General features: G+C 39.4%; 2 protein-coding genes and 1 long non-coding RNA gene across 4 annotated transcripts in view; 1 reads left to right on the forward strand and 2 right to left on the reverse strand.

Annotated features, from left to right (window-relative positions):
- The window catches only part of LOC103458073 (uncharacterized), an 85,810-nt gene extending 84,770 nt beyond the window's left edge, over window positions 1-1,040 (reverse strand). The window contains exon 1 of one of the 2 annotated variants that reach the window (XM_008398627.3): window positions 780-1,040. The gene's annotated coding sequence lies outside the window, so the exon portion shown is untranslated. Of the gene's footprint in view, window positions 1-24; window positions 709-779 lie in introns of those variants that run through there. The other variant, XM_008398626.3, reaches the window with a different exon arrangement.
- A 3,546-nt stretch (window positions 1,041-4,586) lies between these two features.
- LOC145549962 (uncharacterized) lies at window positions 4,587-10,411 on the reverse strand. Its single transcript, XR_014085764.1, has 2 exons — window positions 6,124-10,411; window positions 4,587-6,039 (listed from the first exon to the last, which is right to left on the reverse strand). It is a non-coding gene; the product is annotated as an uncharacterized LOC145549962 (long non-coding RNA).
- On the forward strand, window positions 10,397-18,348 carry dtd2 (D-aminoacyl-tRNA deacylase 2). Its single transcript, XM_008398630.3, has 3 exons — window positions 10,397-10,578; window positions 17,739-17,808; window positions 17,895-18,348. The coding sequence occupies exons 1-3, from the start codon at window positions 10,471-10,473 to the stop codon at window positions 18,224-18,226; spliced, it is 510 nt and encodes a 169-aa protein (XP_008396852.1). The 5' UTR covers window positions 10,397-10,470; the 3' UTR covers window positions 18,227-18,348.
- Window positions 18,349-21,290: the final 2,942 nt, after the last annotated feature.

Consider the following 21,290-nt stretch of genomic DNA (forward strand, 5'->3'; position numbering starts at 1 on the left):
TTTCCAACTGATAACCATTCCCACCTTAGAACGTCTTTCGTCCGGTCAACAACAATCTTCATAACACCGAAAGCAACTTTAGATCAAATCCCAGCACGTATTTCATCATTTTTCAGCCAAATCTTTGCCATGTAGAACAGTTTTCGCTCTCTTAATAGAAAAATACATCAGATCTCTCAAAAGTAACATATATTAATACTAAACAATGAATAATTTTAGCATTTGGTTCCGTGAAGACTTTAGGTAGCAACGGTGAACGTGTGACTTCCGGTAAGAAAATTTTCAAAAGAAAAGTCTTAGCGTCCGCGTTAGGATTTTTATTTTGTTTATTTCTATTTTTATTTTTATTTTGTCGTTTTTGTTTGTTTTTTTTGTTTCTCTTAATATGTTTCATTTACCTACTGTGATTTTTGTTTGTTTATCATTTTCATATTGTCTTTTGTATCAGTGTCTCAGATGGGATGAACCGAAACTTTGAAACTTGTCAAGATGAGTAAAAGAGCATCCGGCTGCAAGCATCCTTCTCTAGCCACGCCACTCAAAGGCCGGGTCAGAATACTTACACTGCACCCTACGCCCCTCTATGAAGTATGGACTAAGGGTACAGAAGGGTTCGAGTGCTTGAGTGCGCAGGTTACTAGCGTGCAAAAAAATTGAGAATTGGGACAGTAGCCCTCGGTGTCATAAATTCGACATCCAGAATAGCGAGGCTTGTCACTGTTTACGCATTTGTGTTTCTAAAAAAAAAGTATAATCTATTTTAAATGTACAGTATCTACCTTATTCCTGGGAGGGTTGCTGTGGAAACGATTATGGGTCTTACTTCCGTCTTCCTACTGTCAGTTTCTCTGAAGAACCGACGGTAATAAAGAAGAGAAAAGCAGTGCAGTTGGTCAGAGTTCTGAGCTGCACTTTTGTACCGACAATGTAAAACAGAGGAATATTGGGTTGGTGTGATGTGAATTTAATTTTTCGTTAATTATTTCGTTTTATTATTTCCTTTACATATTTTCATTTAGCATTACCTAAATTCAAAAGATTACACAGTTAAAAAAATAAAGTGCCAGAATGTAATTATATATATATCCATCCATTTTCTTACACCCTGTCCCTCGGTGGGGTCGGGTGGGGTGCTGGTGCCTCTCCAGCTGGCATACCGGGCGAGGGGTGAGGTCACCCTGGACAGGTCGCCAGTCTGTCGCAGGGCAACACAGAGACACACAACTATGCACACACACACTCACACCTAGGGGCAATTTGGAGAGGCCAATTAACCTGACAGTCATGTTTTTGGACTGTGGGAGGAAACCGGAGTACCTGGAGAAAACCCACCATGCACAGGGAGAACATGGAGACTCCATGCAGAAAGACCGGGGCCGGGAATCGAACCCAGAACCTTCTTGCGCTGGGCCAAAAAAGGTTGAGAAACACTGATCTAGGGGAATCTGAGACTTCATTCTCATGCCTCATAATGCCTCAGCATTGAAAAGGTGGATTTATTTAAATAAGACAGTTTAGTTAAACATATGCGACACTTAACCTGCAGAACATAATATGAAAGTAAACTAAAAGTCAGTTTCAGCTGAATTTGGGTTCAAATAGATCAAGTAGAAACTGACAAGAACCGGATGAAACAACAAAAATTAAAACAAATTTATTTTCCAATATAAGATAAAAATGGTCCCACACTGCGGAAACATTTCCTTTGAAGCTGCTCCGTAGATGACAATGTAAAAGATCAAGAATTTGGCAAATGCTTTTGACAGATTCGCTTCCTTATAAACACAGTTTGGCATCCAGTGTCATTTCGAAACAGTTCCTGTGTCGGTCACGTGACTTCCTGAAACCAATACGCGCACTGACACGGGTGTTGGTCTATGGGCTTCTTGCGGTGTTGTAGCTACATTTAGCTTAGCTGTATTTAGCTGTGTGTTCCGGTCGGCAAAGGTTAGTTATAATACAATTAATAGAAGAGGGCGATCTTTAAGAGTTAGTGAGATTGTTCACAATATATTCGCGGATATTTAGCGCATTAGGGTCAATGTATGAAAGTAAGGGATAGAGATGTGAAAGTAGTGATGGGTCCAGCAACACCGACGCGCCTAGCAAGCTCCTAAATAAATAATTGAACATTTATGAAGTCCGGATTTGACACCAAGGAATATCATCGTGAACTAAAAATTTAAAACATCCAGTGATAACCGGAAAATTAATTACAAGCAAGAGTTAAACAACAACGATAATGGCTAACAACAAAGCTCTGCTAACTCACGACTACTGCTTGGACGCAGATGCCAAAGGGACTAAAAATGCCCTAACTTCACCGTGTAAGACCCCAGCACCACACAAGAAGACAAAGGGAGACGAGGAGGTTAGTTCCAATGCATCCAGTGCCATGATCTTAGAAGCAGTTGAAAATCTACAGAAAATGATGCTGAACTTTGGAGAAGAACTGAAACGAAACACGCTCTATTGCAAACATTGCTAAAGCGGTGGAGTTCAATAGCGCTGAAATCCAAGATTGTAAAAATAGAAATAAAAAGATGAAAGATGAGATTGGTCAACTTAAAACCGCAAACGCTGTGCTGACAAAGAAGGTCGAAGATTTTGAAAGGAAAGCGGCAGAATAAGCTATAAAAGAAGATGGAATCTGCGCATCAACGGCTTAAAAGAGGAAAAGGAGGAAGACACAAGACAGAAAGTCGCGAATCTCATTAAGCAGATTATGCCACACTGGAAAGAGAAGATGGACATTATTCTCGACACTGTGCACCGTCTTGGCCCGAACAACACCAACCGCCCACGGCAGATCATTGTGCAGTTTACAGGTCGGATCTTCAGGGATGAACTCTGGTGATCCACTAAACATCACCCCATCTGCAGGGAGCTCAACATCCGTTTCTCTGAGGATCTCACCAAAGAAGACCGTGAAGCACGACTGGCTGTGTGGCCCAAAGTAGAGCAAGCACGGAAAGCTGGAATAAAAGCTGTTCAAAGGCCCATATGCCTTTATCAACAGACAACGAGTTACTCCTTAGGGGCTCATAGTTCTTCATGATCATTTCTGACTTCAGATAATTTTATTAGTTCAGGAGTTTTTGCTACCTAAAGTTCAGTTTCCTCTCAGGTAAAACCCATTCAATACTGTTTTACTTTATTTTATTAATCTGTTATGTTTAACTTGAAAAGTGAACTTTCTCTTATTTCTGTTAATGCAAGGGGCCTAAGAGATTTGACTAAAAGGAATAGTTTATTTTTATTTTGTAAAGGGAAAAATGCAAATATATTCTTACAGGAAACTCATTCGAAACAAGAAGATAACATCTTTTGATCTAAACAATGGGGAGATGAAGCTTATTTTTGTCATGGCTCTTCAAGGTCAGCAGGGGTCGCTATTCTTTTAAAAAACTTCCAGGGTCAAATGATCTCAATTAAAATGGATGAAAATGGCCACTGGTTATCTCTCACTGTCTGTTTAGATAACTTAATGCTTATTTTATTAAACATATATGGTTATAATAATCTAAACCAAAACAAATTATTTCTAGAAGAAATAGCCTTACATCTAGACCAGCTAAAATCATTTTACTCAACAATGTTATAATTGGTGGAGATCTCAACCTTGTTCCAGATGAATTTTATGATAAGTGGCCTTCTAAACATAACTCAAGTTACCCAAACAAAACATTTAACAATTTTTGTAATGAACAAAATCTAGTTGACGTGTGGCGTCATCTTAATCCCAATTGTGTAACATTTTCATGGTCTGGTTCAAAATAGCAAATCAAGACTTGATCACTGGCTTGTAACAAATGAATTACTAACCAATGAAACCAACTCGGATATTTCTGCTGCACCGTTGACTGACCATTGCCTTATTTCCATACAAATGAAACCTCAAAACTGGAAACCAGGCACAAGTAAATATTGGAAATTTAACTACAGTCTTCTTAAAAATGACACTTACTGCCAAAATATCAAAGAATTAATCCAAAATATAAAGGACTCTGAAGATTTAAATAGTCCTGTTCAAAAATGGGAATTCCTAAAGTATAAGATCAGACAATTTTCTATCTCATTCAGTAAACAAATTAAAAAAGATCTCCAAAAAAAGAACTTGGTATTATACAACAACTTAACCTATATTGCAATAAACCTAACTTTTTGTGTGAAGACACACAAAAAGTACAACTCCTCCAACCTAAGCTAGATAAAATTTACATTCAAAGGGCTAAAGGAGCTTTTGTTAGATCAAGAGCGAGATGGATAAGGAAGGAGAAAAAAAACACTGCTTACTTTTGTAATTTGGAAAAAAGAAGACAACACAATTCTATTAACTCCTTAATAGTAGATAATGTTGAAACCAATGACACAAACTTAATATCAACAGAGATTTTTAAATTCTATAACAACTTGTATACCTCCAAATTCTCAGAACAAAAATCTCTTACCTTTTTAAAAAAAATTGAAACATTTATCCCTAAAATAGAAGATAATTTCAAACAAACTTGTGACAACAACATTAAAGTTGAGGAACTTGATAAGGCTGTTCATCGCTAATCATTAAACAAAGCACCAGGCTCAGATGGACTCACAGGAAACTTTTATAAACACTTTAGGGAAGACATAAAAATATTACTACATCAAGTTTTTACAGATATTTTTAAAAATCATACTATACCTACTACAATGAAACAAGGACTTATTGTATGTATCCCAAAACCAGACAAGGACCCAAGATTGATTGAGAATAGAAAAACTATTACACTCAGGAATTCAGATTAGAAATTACTAACATATTTACCATACGTCTCCAAACAGGAATCTCAAACATTATAGCTGAATCACAGTCTGGCTTCTAAAAATGAAGATCAATCCACAACAACATTAGACTGGTAAAGGACCTGATTGAATATAGAGACGTGATTAAAGATGATGGCTTTATTCTTTTCCTTGACTTTCATAAGGCCTTTGACTCGGTGGAACACCGATTCTTATTGTTGCACACTTAAAAATTAATCAGTGTGGTGTTGCGCAAGTTCTTTTATTTCGATGAACACTGTTGAAACAGGAGAGCGACAGTGAGCGCCTTCGCTGACCAGCCGCTACTGCGCTTCATTGCCGTTGGCTCGCTGAGTCAGGAGTGCTGCTCACCGTGCTCTATATGCCCACTGGTGGCGAACCGTTGTCACTGCATTACAGCACCTCTCAGCAAGAGAAGTGCAGCCAGCACAAGAAAAATGAAAGCAAATAAACAAAAAAGGAAAGGAAGGGGGTATCATTACTTCTGATGTCCATTCTGTCACACTCTCCCCTCAAAAATGAATGTCGTCCCGACATTCGGGTACCCTAGCTTTACAGCAAATAAATCAGCAAACATGTTGTTTTGATGCTTTACAATCATGCAGAGTTCTTCTAAGAAGGAGTCAGAATGAATGTTCAAAGAGATGCTATGCTGTATCCAGTCCAAAATATGACATGTATCTCCTATTAAGGTCACATTGTTGCAGTCGATGTCATTGTACACGATGACAATCCACCACTTGATCGGCCAGTAGCGTAAATATCTGCAATCTCTTCTGAGAGTAAGGTACTTTAACTTAAAAGTAAACTCTACCTTCAAAAACATGCTAAAACAGATACTATGGGTACTCATATCTTTCTAACTAAAATACATCAAAAGTAGTTAATCATGCAAATCATTCTAACTTATTCACATCACATAAAAGGCTGTCCCAGATTATGGTAATTAAATCTTAACATAGGTTTTCTTGTTCGAAAAGGATACCTTCTCACCCTGTGGGGTGATGTGTCAGCCTCTTCTTTGTCACTGGCAGCTGACTGGTGAGACTCATCTCCACTGTTCATGTTCTCTGGATGAAAGTCATCTTCTAGTGTTGCATCCACGTCCTCACCAAGAGTTGGTTGCTGCTCTGGTCCACCACCATCAGCTATGCAGTCCTTTTGCATGTCCTCGTGTGGGTGGAACTCTGGTGCCTCCGCTGACTCTCGATGAGATGATTCTGTTTCCTGGTAATGCTGCAATACACTTCTAAGATGAGTCAAGTGGTCTTCAAATGTTTTAGAGTGCACCAAATTATCATCCAGGTAAGGCAAACACACCTCATCACGTAGCCCAGCCAGGCACTCTTCCATGGACCTATGAAACTGCTGGTGCTGATGATAATCCAAATGGTATTCTCACCCATTCATACAGACCCCATGGCGTGATAAATGCAGTGAGCGGCCGACTTAATTCTTCTAGGAAGCCCTGGTGAATCTTGGTTTTCTGGTCAATGACAGAAAACCAAGAACTTCCAATCAGGCTGTTTAGCATGTCCTGTATGCGGGGAATGGGATGACGGTCTGGTAGAGACTTCTTATTCAACTCTCTGTAATCACAGCACAGTCTGAGACTACCATCCCTTTTACGCACACAGACTATCAGGCTAGAGTAGTTTGACTTAGACTTTGTTATCCAGCCCCTATTTAACAAATCTTCAAGATATTCTTTCACCTCATTGTGCAGTGGTTTTGGAACAGATATATATGTTCTGGTCACTGGTGTGGGATCTTGTAATCGGATTTTGAGCTGCAGTGAGGGGATGGTTCCAACATCATAATCATCATGAGAGAAGGCTGCACACTCCTCTCGAAGTAGTTGTTTCACCAACTGCTGTTGTGCTGGGGAAAGGTGGCTGATGGGAACTGGTGGATCCCAACGATCTTCACTTCCAGCCCTGCTTTGGTTCTCCTTTTCTTCCCCTTTGCTCTCTGATTCCATTGGAGTTCCCTTTTTACAACTGAAATTTGATGTCTATTTCATTTACTTCTGTTGATTCCATTGGTGCCACATACATTGCTTTTACTGCTTGGATTTGACCTACTTTACTTTTGGAGGGTAAAATAATGTCATGAGCAGTATCATTGTTCACTGGGATTCTGAAGCAGGACCAGGAACTCTGCTGTAGGCACACTATTCCTTCTTTAACCCTTAGTCCTTCTGGTAGCTGCGACTGTGACAGAGGTTCAAACAGGACTCCTTGCTGACCTGCGAGCGGACCAGCTCGTGTACTGCACTTCACCATCCTCATCTGGCCTCATCTGGAATAATGAGGTTCTCTCTTGATGCTTTAACAGTACTAATGCCCTGATCCCCATTCATATTTCTCATGACTTTTAGAAATACCTCTGCCTTCCTATTTTCAATAGAAAATGCTGTACTAACAGCTTCTGTAATGATGGGGGTAGGATCTACACCCATTCTCAATAGGTATTCAATCACATTGTAACCAATGATTGGTTCTTCTCCCACCGCATTCTCTTTAGCAACTACAACTGGCACCCAGAGCTCTAGCTGTGTTTGACTCGCTGATGGTAATTTAAATTTGACCTCAACCCAGCCAATAAAAGGGATTGGTGTCTTATTTACTGCTCTTCCATCCAATATTCCAGGTCCAATAATTTCAGTGAGGCTTCTGATAGTAACATGGGGGGGATTCTGCTTTCTCCACTTCTCACTCATGAGGCAGACCTGTGATCCAGTATCCCATAGAGCTCTGGTTTCCACCCCATCCAGCAGGCAGATGATGGTACACTTCTTTCCAATCAAGTTGAGCAGTTTGTCTCTTTGTGATGGAGAGAGGAGGTTGATACTAACACTCTCATTCCACTCAGGTGCTGCGTGTCTCATTCCTTCCATACACTTAGGTTCTGAATGGTGTGTGATGTCAGTGGTAAGCTTGTGTCCATTTTCTGTTTGGTCACTTTCCTTTTTGTCATCTCCTGTACAGATGTCACACTGCTCACAGACATATCTGCTTCTCCGGGCCTATCTGATGTGTTTTTAACAAATCTACACCCACGTGATAGATGCCCACTTTGTCCACATTTGAAGCAATGGTAACAAAACTTTTATTGCAAAGACCTGTGTTTGGATGGCTGCTCGGTAAGGCAATAAAACAAGATAACGTTTTGGTGAACTCTGGTTAAAAACAAGAATCTTTCATTCAATTGGAGAACTTGAGAAACTCCAGGCTTCAAAACATACATGATAGATTCTTGTTTGAAATAACCTTTGGTCTCCCTTGTCTAGACAGAGAAGCACCGTAGCCTGAAATGAAACAGGTCTCAGACGGTAATAAAATTGCCCAAACTGAGTAATTTGAAACCGGGTCTATCCATACAAGGAGAACAACATGCCTTAATCGCATAATTGCATAAATTAAAACAAAGAAAACACCCTTTTGAATAAAATGAATCAGATTTGCTATTTGCACCCGCATGGCAATCTCCAACAAACATGTTTTTTGCCTTTTTCCTGTCTTTCTTTCTTCTTCTTTTCTACTTATCTCAGGTAAATGAATGTCTGTTTTAGTATGTTTGAAGTGTGTGTTGTCGATGGGATTTTATATTTTTAAATGATGGAATACTGAAAATGCATGACGCGGAGCTCTGATTTTTAACTCTGTGTGGCGTTTGTTTCCACGCATGGAATCATTGAATCTGGGAGCACAAGAGAATATAACGAGCCAGAACTTAATGATTTTTTATTCTCTTAATAATGGAAAGGAGGTACGTTTGGAGCAGCCTGATCGCTTCCTTCTGGATATATCCTCTGCTGATGTGACTTCCCATACCTAAACTTCAGTCGACTTCTTCTGAGATGTCAACTTGATGATTCACTCTGACAATATACACGTTTCTTTCATTGCTCTGTGTGGACTGATTACCTCACATTGTATTCCACACTCAGTTCCTTTTTCTCCAAGCAATTTACTGAGGCCTTCTGAAGACCTAACTTTGAGGTGATTCAATATGGACTATTGCTTGTTACTTTAGTCATTGGGGTTTTAGAACACTAAGTTATTGTTTAACACTAAGTTATAGAATCTTAGTGCTTTCATTTATTAAGGGATAGTGATTTGCCCTTACATTTCTCTAGTACTTCTAGTTCTCTAATTTCCCTACGTTTTATAGTACTTGTTCTTTGTACTTTTGTTACATTGTCATTTTCATTTTTTTCTCTTAATGCCAGGGGGTTGAGACAGAATATAAAACGCAAAGCTTTATTTTTATTTGCAAAGCAGCAAAAACCTGATTTTTCTTTTTTCCAGGAGGCACTGTTAAGGATGACGTACAGTTATGAAAAGCTCAATGGGGCAATGACATTTGGTTTTCACATGGCTCAGAAAGAGCTGCTGGTACTGATATTATTACTGGTATTACACTCTGAGGGTGATCCCAAAGGTCATTTTTTAATTTTAATTATTGACGTCGGTGAGACTATAATCTTGCTAGTCAATTTATATGGATATCATTTAAAATGTGATAATGATATATTGCTTACTGCCTTAGAGTCCATTCTCTCACACTTTCTTTCTGTTTATTCAAATGCATTGATAGTGATGGGGGATATTTTAATATCGCTTTGGACAGCCTTAAAGACAGATTGCCTCCTCAAACCAATAATTTCAAGACCTCTAATCGGAACAAACAGCATGGACCAACGACATTGACCAATCACAGAAGTTACATAAAAAAACAACTGCAAAGGGTTTGCTGCTTTACTGCAGATGAATTGACAAGATGACAGTGAGCAATAATCACGATGCAGCTAGAGACATAACATATGAAACATGTACATATACAATGAACACATATGCAACATAGACATATGCAGAAAACACATATACAGCATAGATATGCAATATCTAACATTGCATCACCTACATATGCAATATCTACATGCAACAGCAACATATCCATAAAGCACTAAGACCATAGACATCAACCAAAGTCACATAGCATCGACATAGACCAACAGCATCTACACATATGACTTCTACTTATTTTTGACAAAAATGGAACCCCATAATAGTGTAGTTTGGAGAGAAAGTAAGACGTTATGGAATATTAGGTGGGATAATGAAATAAATTGAAGGCATTTGTATAGGATACAAAAAACAATTGTTGTCATAAGGATTAGAGGAATAAACAGGAGGGAGGAGATAACTATAAGAGAATAAGAACCAGGCACAGTTTTTTAAGTGGAACTCTTTAAGATGGGGAAACATCTTACTGGTTTATGTAGTTGGTGTGATACTGTAGAAACGATGGAACATGTTTTTGTTAGCTGTATGTGAATGTGAATCATATGTGAATCACAGAAGATTACTGAATATGGAAATGAGTTTTAAAAGGGAATTGAAATTTGAGAATGTGGTTGCTCAGTTAAATAGTAATGAAGGAAAAGGGAAGCTATTTTGTTTTGTTTTGTTTTTTTAAGTACCGGGCTCATTAGGAGAATCTGAGGAATAAGTATTAGCATCCAACAGATGGCAGTAGTGCAACAATAATGGATGCAAGCTGCCGTTAAAATCTAAGGCGGAGGAAGAAGAAGAAGAAAAAGAAGAAGAGTGTGCCCTCAGTTTTCTACTCTGAGATCTGACAAGTAAAAGAAGGTGAAAAATGGCAGAAAAAGGCGGCGGACTGGCTCGGACGGTGCTGCAGCAGTGTTTACACGCCAGACTGCAGGTTCAAGAAGCGGATGAACAGCTGGAGGCTCAATACGTCCAGGTACAAATATGAAGCAATATTTAGATGTAAGGGAATGAAATCCTAATATTTACCTAAAGAAAACGTTTAGACGCATTTTCATTGAAACGGTAAATAATTACAGACTTTTTCCAATAGATAAAGAACTGATATCCAGTCAGGATTGTAGAAGCAATACAATACGCGCGTGCTCGTGATGAGCACTGAGAAAGCACGCGCTTGTTCGGCGAGCTTATCTGGGGAACTACGGACACCGTGAAAGCTTGATCAGATGTTTAAAATTAAGCAGAAGCACTTTGAGCTGAGTGATGAGCCCCAGAAACTGCTGGCTTGCAGGCCAACAGGGCAATACATAAAATTAAGTCCAAGGCAGGAAAAATTATAATTGAACCAAGAAACATAAATGACTCATTTAAGGAATATTATGAACAACTATACATGTCCAAAGCAAAAGGAAATATCTCAAACTGGCTTAAAGATCTAAATCTCCCACAGATGAGTGAAGAGGCTCTCAACGCAGACATCACTGTGGAAGAGATTGTTGATGTAATCAAATCATTTCCCAATGCCAAAGCCCCAGGACCAGATGGTTCTGGAACTGAGCTCTATAAAAGATAAGCCCAGAAGATTACTCCTCTCCTCCAGAGGATGTTCGTTCACTCTCTGGACTCAGGAAAATTTCCCCTACTATGTCTGAAGCTAATATAACATTACTACATAAAGAAGGCAGGGAGGAGACAGAGCTTTCATCATGTCGTCCTATTTCATTATTGAATTCTGACATTAAAATATTCGCTATAGTACTGGCAAATAGGCTAAATAAACATATCTCTTCTATTGTTCATCCGGACCAAACGGGCTTTGTCCCTAAAGGTTTTCATTTTTTAATATCAGACGGTTAATGAACATTATGTATCATAAATTTGACAGTAAGTTTAAGGGAGCTGTTCTTTGCCTGGATGCTGAAAAGGCATTTGACCAATTGAAATGGCCTTACATTCTGACTGTACTTGAGGAATTTGGGTTTGGTAGTAAATTTGTGTCATGGATCAAAACAATGTATGCTCAACCATCTGCCTCTGTCCTCACAAACCAGGACAAGTCAGAGCCCTTTCTACTGCATCGGGGAACCCGTCAGGGTTGCCCCCTTAGTCCTCTGCTTTTTGTGGTCGCTATGGAGCCCCTTGCCATTAGTATTAGAGAACACTCCCTAATCAAACCAATTTAATTGGGAAACATTGACCATCACATTTCATTGTATGCTGATGATGTTGTCGTTTTTGTATCACATCCTGAGCAGTCAGTGCCAATTCTCCTAGACCTTATTCAGTCATTTGGCGAGATTTCAGGTTATACTGTTAACTGCAGGGCTTAAAGAGCTCCAGCTGGGGGCCGGATTTCCGGCTTTTGACCAAACGGTCCGCCGCAACCAAACTGTAGTCTCCGGGCTTAAAGAGCTCTGTCTACAAAGATGTCTGCCAATCAGAATTCCAGCTCCCGTGTTCTTGACCAATGACTGTAAAATGGTTTGTAGAAAAGAAGCGCATGCGTTCGGTTTGGTGATTAAATCAAATGCGATATGAAAGAAGATGGAGTTTGTCTGACCCGGTAAAGAAACACGTTTACTTGAGAAAGGAATTAAAAACAAGTGGCGCTGGGCATGGCTAGAGGAAAGGGGACAAGACGGGAAGTTGGCGGAAACTTTTACAAAAGGGGGCGCTGGGATTCCTTTGGGGGGCGTTTGGTCAATGGTAAACTTTACACCTTACAATCACAACAATACCAGTTTAGACTTTGAGCAACTTGCTAAAACTGTATTTTGTAGCGTTTATTTTATAGCGTTAACACGGTGCTGTAAGTGGTCCGTTATGAAATGGGTGTGATATAACGGTACCACAGCACTTTTAAACTTCAATAATCAGAATACAGAAATTGTTTTTGTTGTTTTAAAAGGTTTATGTCAGTCTGCCTTTTCCCCATCGATACGGTTCCCGACCGCCCTGCCCCATGCTGGGTAAAAAAAAACAACAAAAAAAAAGAGCTCTGAAACAGGAGTAGCGGGTCATAAAACGGAGCGACGAACTACATGTGAATTATGGCATAAAAACAGAGAATCTGATGCTGAACAGTGAAAAATCAACACATGATGTGAAACACATGACGATTAGGCGGCGCAGCAGGTGATGAGTGAAGATTACTGGTGGTCAATAAATGATTAAATAAATGTAACAACAGGACAGAAACTAAAGTGGACATAGCAATAAACCAGGAGAGGATAATACTAATCAAAGGAAACTAAATGGAAATGAATGAAGAACAAAATGAAAGAATAAACTAAGAAACTAAAGTAAATACAGAGGAATAAACTGGTATGGCAAGACCTTTCTAGCAATAATTAATACAGAGACTGTATGGCAAGAATAAACAGACACTATTTCCAGATAAAAGGTAAAATAATATTGTTGAAGTGCCATGAGTTTGTTGAGACCACATCTAGTACTGAGAATAAATATATCTTACAGACCATAACAGTAAATAACTTATCACTTATTTATATTTCTTCAATATAATTTTTCACGTCAGTGTTAATGTCATGAGGCTGATGACTCCATGACACTTTCAATTTGACTCATTAGGATTTAAGATCCAGATTTGTTCTTTGTCATTTCTGTCCAGTAAAACTATTAATCTATAAATCAATAGACAGGTCTATATAAAGATATAATCCATGTTTCTGTCTCATATTTGTATGGCATTAAAAGGACCTGGAACTTTAGTTTTTCCACTGAAAGCTCTGGTTTGAACAATAAATGCCATGTGGGTGAAGTTTTATGGATGATACTCTGATGTCCCATTCTCCTGAAGGCAGCACAGAGCTGCACCACCAGAAACTGACAAACACTGAAGAGAAGAAGAGTTATGATTAATGTAGTTACAGTTCTATCCATGTTTTAATGTTGCAGAGCTCAGTCGTTTTGCAAATAGTTCAAAGTTTAAACTGGCATGGCATAGTGTACAGGAACATCTGTGCAGAATATGGACTGGAAGCCCCGAGATCAAAGTGGGGAAAAACCCCCAAAAGTGGTGGAGAATGACCGAGCTAAGATCTTGTGGGACTTCCAGATCCAGACAGACAAGATGGTAATGGAGAACCAACCGGACATTGTGGTGGTGGATAAAGAACAGAGGAAAGCCGTTGTGGTGGATGTAGCAATACCAAGTGATTACAACATCAGGAAGAAGGAGCATGAGAAACTGGAGAAATACCAGGACCTCAGGGAGGAACTGGAAAAGACCTGGAAGGTGAAGACCACAGTGGTGCCTGTGGTCATCGGGGCCCTCGGGGCAGTCAGTCACCCCCAAACTGGAGCAGTGGCTCAAACAGATCCCAGGAACAACATCAGACATCTCAGTCCAGAAATGTGCAGTTCTAGGCACAGCCAAGATACTGGAGGAGAACCTCAAGCTTCTAGGCCTCTGGTAGAGAGAGAGAATTTTTTTAAATTTAGTATAATAAATATTATAATTATTTAATCATCTTTGTTTCTCTATAACATATATGTATTATTTTGTATATGTCTAAATATGTATTGATATTACTAAATAAATTAGTTTATAATTTATTTAGTATATAAATAATTTATAATTATATAAATGACAGTTTATAACACAGTTGTGTTATAAACTGTTTTTGTTTGAATTTCAACTTTTTCACTGCATGAAGTTTTTAGAAGGTTTAGTAAATGTATAGAAAACCTACAGACCAAACAGGCATGATATGCATTCTGCTGATTCAGTGAAACTGAATCATGTACTGAAAGGGGCGTGTTCAAAAAAACAGCAGTGCTGAGTTCAATTAGTGAGGTTATTGCTTATGTGAAAAAAACAGTTATTAAATAGGTGACCTTTATTTAAGGATCAAAGCAACTGACGCTGCTGGTTGTGCTGTTGAGTAATGTGTGTCTGTTCAGAAGAAAAGCGTTCTTTGATCAAAAAATTCACAAAAGAAGGAAAAACAAAGAAGTGTAGAAAATGATTCAGCTAAAATAGTATAAAATGCTTTAAAATGGCAGCCAAAACCAGAAAGTCGAGGAAGAAAAAGAAAACAACTATTCGACTAGATCAGAGAATAACAAAATGACAAAGGCTCAGCCAGTGATCAGCTCCAGGAGGATCAAAGAAGATCTGCGATTGGCTGTGAGTACTGCAACAATCACACAATATCTATCTGAAACCAAGCTACCAGCAACAGTGGCGCAACTGCACATTATTCAGGTGGATGCAAAAACATAGATTGGCGCGCCCCCCTCCCCCCGACCGAGGGAAGGAACGTCAGGGTGAAGGAGCGACGCTCACTCAGCCCCCCCCCCCCCCCCTCCCCCAGGCGACGATGCGTGAAGGGTAAAACTCGCTACATTTACCTCGTTATGTGCGCGAGATGAAGGAGCGTAAGGCGCACAGAAGTGTACGGGAAAACATCATCGTCCTCCAGACGGGGTTTTGGCGCCCCCTCTGGTGCTGCGCCCCTATGCGTTGCATACCCTGCATACCCACGTTTTGCGCCACTGACCAGTAAGAAGCCCCCGCAAAGTCCCATTGTTAAAAAATGTCGTGCTGAAGCAGCTACAGTTTTCCAAAGAATATATTGACTGGCCTAAAAAGAATTGCCGTAATATTTCGGGGACTGATGAAAGTAAAATTGTTCTTTTTGGTTCAAAGGGCCACAAACAGTTTGTCAGACATCCTGCAAACTCTGAATTCAAGCCACAGTACACACTGAAGACGATAAAGCACGGTGGTTGAAGCATCATGATATGGGGAGGTTTCTCATACTGTGGGGTTGGTCCCATTTATCACATACCAGGGATTCATGGACCAGTTTGAGTTTACCAGAATACTGGAAGAAGTCATATTGCCGTATGCTGAAGAGGAAATGTCCTTGAAATGGATGTTTCAACAAGACAATGACCCCAAACACACCATAAATCAAGAAAAGTCATCAGACAAACAGAATTCAAGTAATGGCGTGGCCAGCACAATCCCCAGACCTTAATCCCATAGAAAACTTGTGGGCTGAGATAAAAAAAAATGCTGTTCATGAGGCAAATCCAAGAAATACAGAGGAATTGTGGAACATAGTACAGTTGTCCTGGGCTGCAGAACATGCTGACCGGTGCCAGAAGTTGGTCAACTCCATGGACCACAGATGTGAAACGGTTATCAGAAACCGTGGTTATGTAACTAAATATTAGTTTGATTCTCAGGAAAGATGAATCTTCCAGCATTTCTTAGTTTATATAGTTTATTTTTGAGTTTGTAAAGAAAGATGTCAACACTGCTATTCTTCTGAACAGTGTATTTCTTGACTTTCTGTAAAATATTTTAATATTCAATTACTTTTTCCACTTTTTTGCTTTGAAATAGAATGTGCAGTTGTATTGCAATTGTATTCATTAAAATACCATTTATTTGAAGAATTTTGAGGTTTATTATTATGAACATAACTATGAAGTGAGTACACCCTTCACATTTCTGCAGATATTTATATCTTTTCATGGGACAACACTGACAAAATGACACTTTCACACAATGAAAAGCAGTCTGTAGGTTATATAACAGTGTAAATGTATTCTTCCCTCAAAATAACTATACAGCTATTAATGTCTACCGGCAACAAAAGTGAGTGTATATATATGTAACCTTGTCCTGAATGTGTGCTGCTGCGCTCTCTTCCTCTTGTCCATATATGGAGACACTGTGACGGAGCAGCTGGTTGTTAGGGAGACGGGTTAAAAGCAGGTAGATCGCTGAGGAGAGCAGATCCCAGGCTGATTTTTGCAGAGAGGTTTTTCTTTTTTTACATTGCTCTCGAGGTGGTTTAGAATTATTTCTGATTCCTCAACTTGATTGTTTTAGGTAATGTACTTATACTGACGTACAGAGCGAAATTGACCAGTTTCACTTTAGAGAAGGCTAAGAGTTTCTCATTATCTGTATTAAAGTGGTTGTCTAACTAGATCTCCTGTGTGTAGGTTGGCCTGCTATTGTTTCAGCTTTTAATTTGTTTCAGTTTCAGCATTGTTTTAGTTTACTTATTTTTGGATAGTTATTGTTGGTTAAAAGAACCTTCTTTTTTTGGTTTTGTTTAGGGAAGGGGGGTTTCTATTGTCCAGCCCTGTGGCTTGTTTTAAACAGGGACCTGTGCTATTTTATTTAGGTTGAGGAGACTAGTGGAAGGAGAGTTTTTTTCTTTAATGTATTCACCAGGGATTTTTGTGCAAGTGTGTTTTTGTTGGGGAACACTTGGGTGCATTTAGTTGTATTTGTGTTTTCTTTATTATTCCTCACCCAAGCAGTCTAATTTTATTTAATTGGATTTTAACTATTTTTCAGCTTTAAGGATCCCAGGGCCAGCATAAACTCCCACTTTTAGTGTGGTCACTTCGTATAATAAAATAAATCGTTACTATTCTTGGTCAGGAAAAATTTGTGAATTCAATAAACTCTTTGTAATCTGCAGCAGTGCCTCTGTCAGTTTGTACAAACTTATCTGTGTGATCTGGTAAAAAGAGGAGCTAAGGCTCTATACCCATGTATGTGTGTGTGTGTGTATTATAAACTGTCTCTTATTTGTATCAGATGAATATCAGTGTTGTATATTCTGAACACAGGTTTTTAAAGGAAAGTTGGATCACTGTCCCTGGCGTTAACTATGCCACCATCTTGAAGCTCAGTCACATGATCCATCCTCCTCCATGTGCTTTTACCGAGTGGTGGTCACGACTGGCTCAGAATAACTGAACACCATTGATCAGGAAGGCTGAATCTGGCATAATGTTAAGTCAGGTTTCTGTTAGGCAAAGAACAGCACAGTTCTTCATCTCTGTGCTCATTTGTAACGAATCGGTTTCTATTTGACCGCTGCTCTTCACACTCTGCTGTGCCAGTCCATTGTCCTCAGGAGCCTGAAATCCTACCAAGTGTGGATTTCAGTCTCTGTGGTATATTAACAATGGGATTGTCTCCCATGGCAATCAGCTCAGCTGTACGTCAACTGAAAAATTGGCACTGAACTTGTGCCCAAAGCAGCCTGGAGCTCGAGATGCCGCTGCACCTCTGTGTGCCGCCATAGAAACATCTGAATATTATCAAACATCTGAATTACCCTGGCTAATCTTCAGATCAACAGAGGAATGGTGATCTACATCTGCTTCTTCAAGGGAGCCACAGATGACATCCTGCCTAAGATGGGTTAGTTTTCTTTTTTTAAACCAAATTTGAACCTTTAAGAAATGTAAAAGTCTCTATAAATCCCATGTTCTTCCTCCTCCTGTCAGTGTCCACGCTGCTGAACCTGCGGTTGTGTGAGCTGCCTTCTGGAAAGAGGGTTTCCGTGTTGGAGCTTCCTGGTAGCCTGCTGATCGTCCCTCAGGCCACGCTGGGTGGAAAAACCAAAGGGAAAGGCATGCAGTACCACAATAACATCAGCAAAGAGGATGGACTGAAGCTTTACAGTTCCTTCATCTCGTTGTGTGAGAAACAACTGATGGCTGCTGCTGGAGAGACGGGGAGGGAAGCTGAGGTGACTGTGAGACATGGAACATATGGACAGAGACAGGTGCTTCAGCTGGACACTAACGGGCCCTACACACATCTCATGGACTTTTGATATGTTCTATTTTATGAGACTGATGGAGATGGTGTGAGGTTCGTGGCAATATAAATCTTGTGTGGTCATAAAAAAAATTATAAGAATTGTTTGACTTTTAAAATAAAGGTGAAACTTCTTTATGTTTAAATTACGTTATTCTACTTTGCTGAAGTTAGATATAAACTGATTTTTTAAAATAAAAAATGTATTGACTGATAATATAAAAACGATATGTGTTCACTTATTTATTGCTAAAACAAAAAAGCAGTTTGATTAATTCAGAATTTTTTTTGTTTTTATTATTAGATCATAAATGCCTATTTACATTCCTAATAGGCTAGATAAATGTAATAAAATGTATCTATATTAATATAACTAAATATAAGTTCACCTTTTGCACATTTTGGATACCAGACTAAATGTTTTAAAAATGTTTTAACACTTTCAGCTTAACATTGTGCATAAGAAATTGTTCTTAATGTTTGGCTTGGTGAACTAAAGGTTAAACTAACTAACTAAAGATATTAGTACAGATGACAACCAAATGTTCATGTGGTAATTTGTGCATGAGAACCAGCGGTGGGGTGTCAGCTTCACACAGCTGTGGGGTGGGGAGATGACGTCACATCACTTTGAATGTCAGGCGCGCGCACTTGTTCAGCTGACACGATGGCACCTGTCAATCAACTCATTGGGTTTGTCGCAATTTGAACCGAAGTAAGTGAGATACACTGAATTTCTCAGTTTATTTATTTATTTTACTGTTCATGTTTATTATATTTCTCAGTCAGAAGCTGGTTGTAAACCTGACGTCAGCAGGTCAGTCAGTCATGGTGGATCTGAAATTTGGTTTTTCTCAGTATGAGAATCTACAGACTGACAGGAGGAACCAAAGAGCCCAATAAAGGTAAAGGCAAATCTTCTGAAGTCGGGATATAATTAATTTAATCACATAATTATCGCGGTAGAATTTGTTAAAACTTAATTAAATATATTTGTCCCATTTGATGTTTGTTGTGACGTATGCTCACAAAGAACCAGGTAATTAGTCCAAGTTTGTTGTTTATTGAACGTTCAGGAACTACAGCAGGTGTGATGAGCCACAGCAAAGGTAAATAAAGGTAAAACAACCCGAACAGAGATCAACTGGAAACATCTCCTACCCTCTTTATCTCCCCCCCCCTCTCTCTCTCTCTCTCTCTCTCTCTCTCTCTCTCTCTGTCGTTTAAGCACACACGTTGCCGTGGAAACCACCTGCGCTTAAGCCGAGCAAAGATTATATTAAAAACACAACATTCAGTCCGTTACATATCAGGTTTCCAGGCTTGGTATTTATTTCTCGATTATTAATAATCCTCTCATGAACACAGCGGTGGTTGAGCAGCTGATTTAAACTCCTGCTCTGCTCTCAGTTGGTCTTTGAGTCGCTTTTTTTTTGGGTTTTTTTGTTAATGGAACCGAAACGCACAGAATTGCGCAACATCTTGTTGAAACAATAATTACTGAGATTATTAATTTTAACATGTTTCGTTAACTTTTTATAATTATTATTTTTTAATGAAGCTACAAACGTTCAGAATCTTAGTGAATATTTTGATAAGCCTATCAGAAGAGGAAGTGCTGACTCAGCGTCCTGGTGGCAGAGATCGACTCCAAACCTTTCATGATCGACGTGTTGAGCTCCCCTGTGCTGTGGTGAGCACAAAAACCAGACTGGAAGGAGTCAAAGCAGTTTGTTATTGTTAGGAAGTTATTTAATTGTTTAAAAACAGCTTTTTCAATAATTTTTGATCACTTCTTATAGACAAAAAACATCGCCATAAAATATTGTCTAGCACTGCAGTGGACATCCCATCCTGTGACAGTAGGACGACGTGCCGTGGTGGCTGTAACAGGTTTAAAATAATAATAATAATACATGCCAATGAAGGAATGTCTGTAATGTATAATCAAAAATATATATTCTGTACTTTTAATCAGCTGAATGTTATAATACATTAGGGAAATTAAGGTTTGTGTGGAATGAGTCATTACTGAGCGGGGGCGAGGGCGCGGCAGAATCAGAAACAGATGGTCAACGGAAAACAAGGGAAGTACCGTAGATGTGGTAATGAGGTATGAATGAGTCATAGGAGAGTTGGGGAAGGTTGGGACTTTCCACAGACAGTGAGACGCAGTGGGAAGGTTCTAAAAGTAACGCAGCCCTGCCCCGTAGACCGCCCTGAGTTGAGAGGGCTTAAAAACTGGAGTACAGGGGAGGAAAGGGGTTCTTCGTCCGCGGTGCAGAAGAGGAGCCAACAAGAGGAAGCAGGCTAAAGACCAGCAGAGGACCACACCCCGGGACCGAGGGAAGCTCAAAGACTTCACGCCGCCAAGAAGGGACTAGTTCCACCAGCCACCGACCCTGGTTCCAGATCCGACCAGCTCCTCTGCCTCTACCCAACGCTCTCAACTCTGTTGCAGCCGACTTGGAAAAGAGACGGGGGTCATTTAATGACAAAGATTCTGCACGTTATAAGGACAACGTACAGTTTTGCTCCGCTTCTCTTCAGAAAGAGGACTTTGCTCCGGCTGAACAAAGACTCTGACCAAGGACATCTAAAGATTACAGCTGCCGAGACCAAGAACCATCGGGTTTGAGTTGACCTGCTTCCCCCAAAGCCTCGCTCAGTGAACTTAGTGACACAGGTTAGGGATAAGAATAAGGATAGGATGTGATTGATTTTAATTTGATTTTATTATATTTCTACTTCTTTCATAACCTTTGGGAAATTAACCTGCTTGTCATATGCCCCTGCTAAAGCTTGCTTAATAAAATTATATTCTAAAATTCCAATGAGAAATGTGAACAGTGAGTTTAATTGTGTCAGTCTTGATTATTGTTGGTTCTCCTAAATATGGTAAAGTTAACATACATGATTCTAGAGATAGGGAGGCTTTGTGTTTTCCTCTGGTGAGTGTTAAAATAATGACCCTGGGACTTAAATCTAAGTCACTGAACTTAATCTAGCCGTCAACAAGTGCCGTTATTTTAGGAGAGGAGCTACCGTTAACAGGAGTGGTTGTAGGGGTTATGCAGCTG

The sequence above is a fragment of the Poecilia reticulata genome, chromosome 22, assembly GCF_904066995.2.
Source record: "Poecilia reticulata chromosome 22, P_reticulata-male-v2, whole genome shotgun sequence".
In the NCBI taxonomy this organism is placed as follows: Eukaryota; Metazoa; Chordata; class Actinopteri; order Cyprinodontiformes; family Poeciliidae; genus Poecilia; species Poecilia reticulata.

What these genes read in the sequence shown, in the direction of transcription:
- dtd2 (XM_008398630.3), top strand. Translation starts at nt 10,471, where the DNA reads ATGGCAGAAAAAGGCGGCGGACTGGCTCGGACGGTGCTGCAGCAGTGT. An exon ending in TGGAGGCTCAATACGTCCAG is followed by an intron (nt 10,579 to 17,738) that starts GTACAAATATGA and finishes GCTAATCTTCAG; the next exon opens with ATCAACAGAGGAATGGTGAT. An exon ending in TGACATCCTGCCTAAGATGG is followed by an intron (nt 17,809 to 17,894) that starts GTTAGTTTTCTT and finishes TCCTCCTGTCAG; the next exon opens with TGTCCACGCTGCTGAACCTG.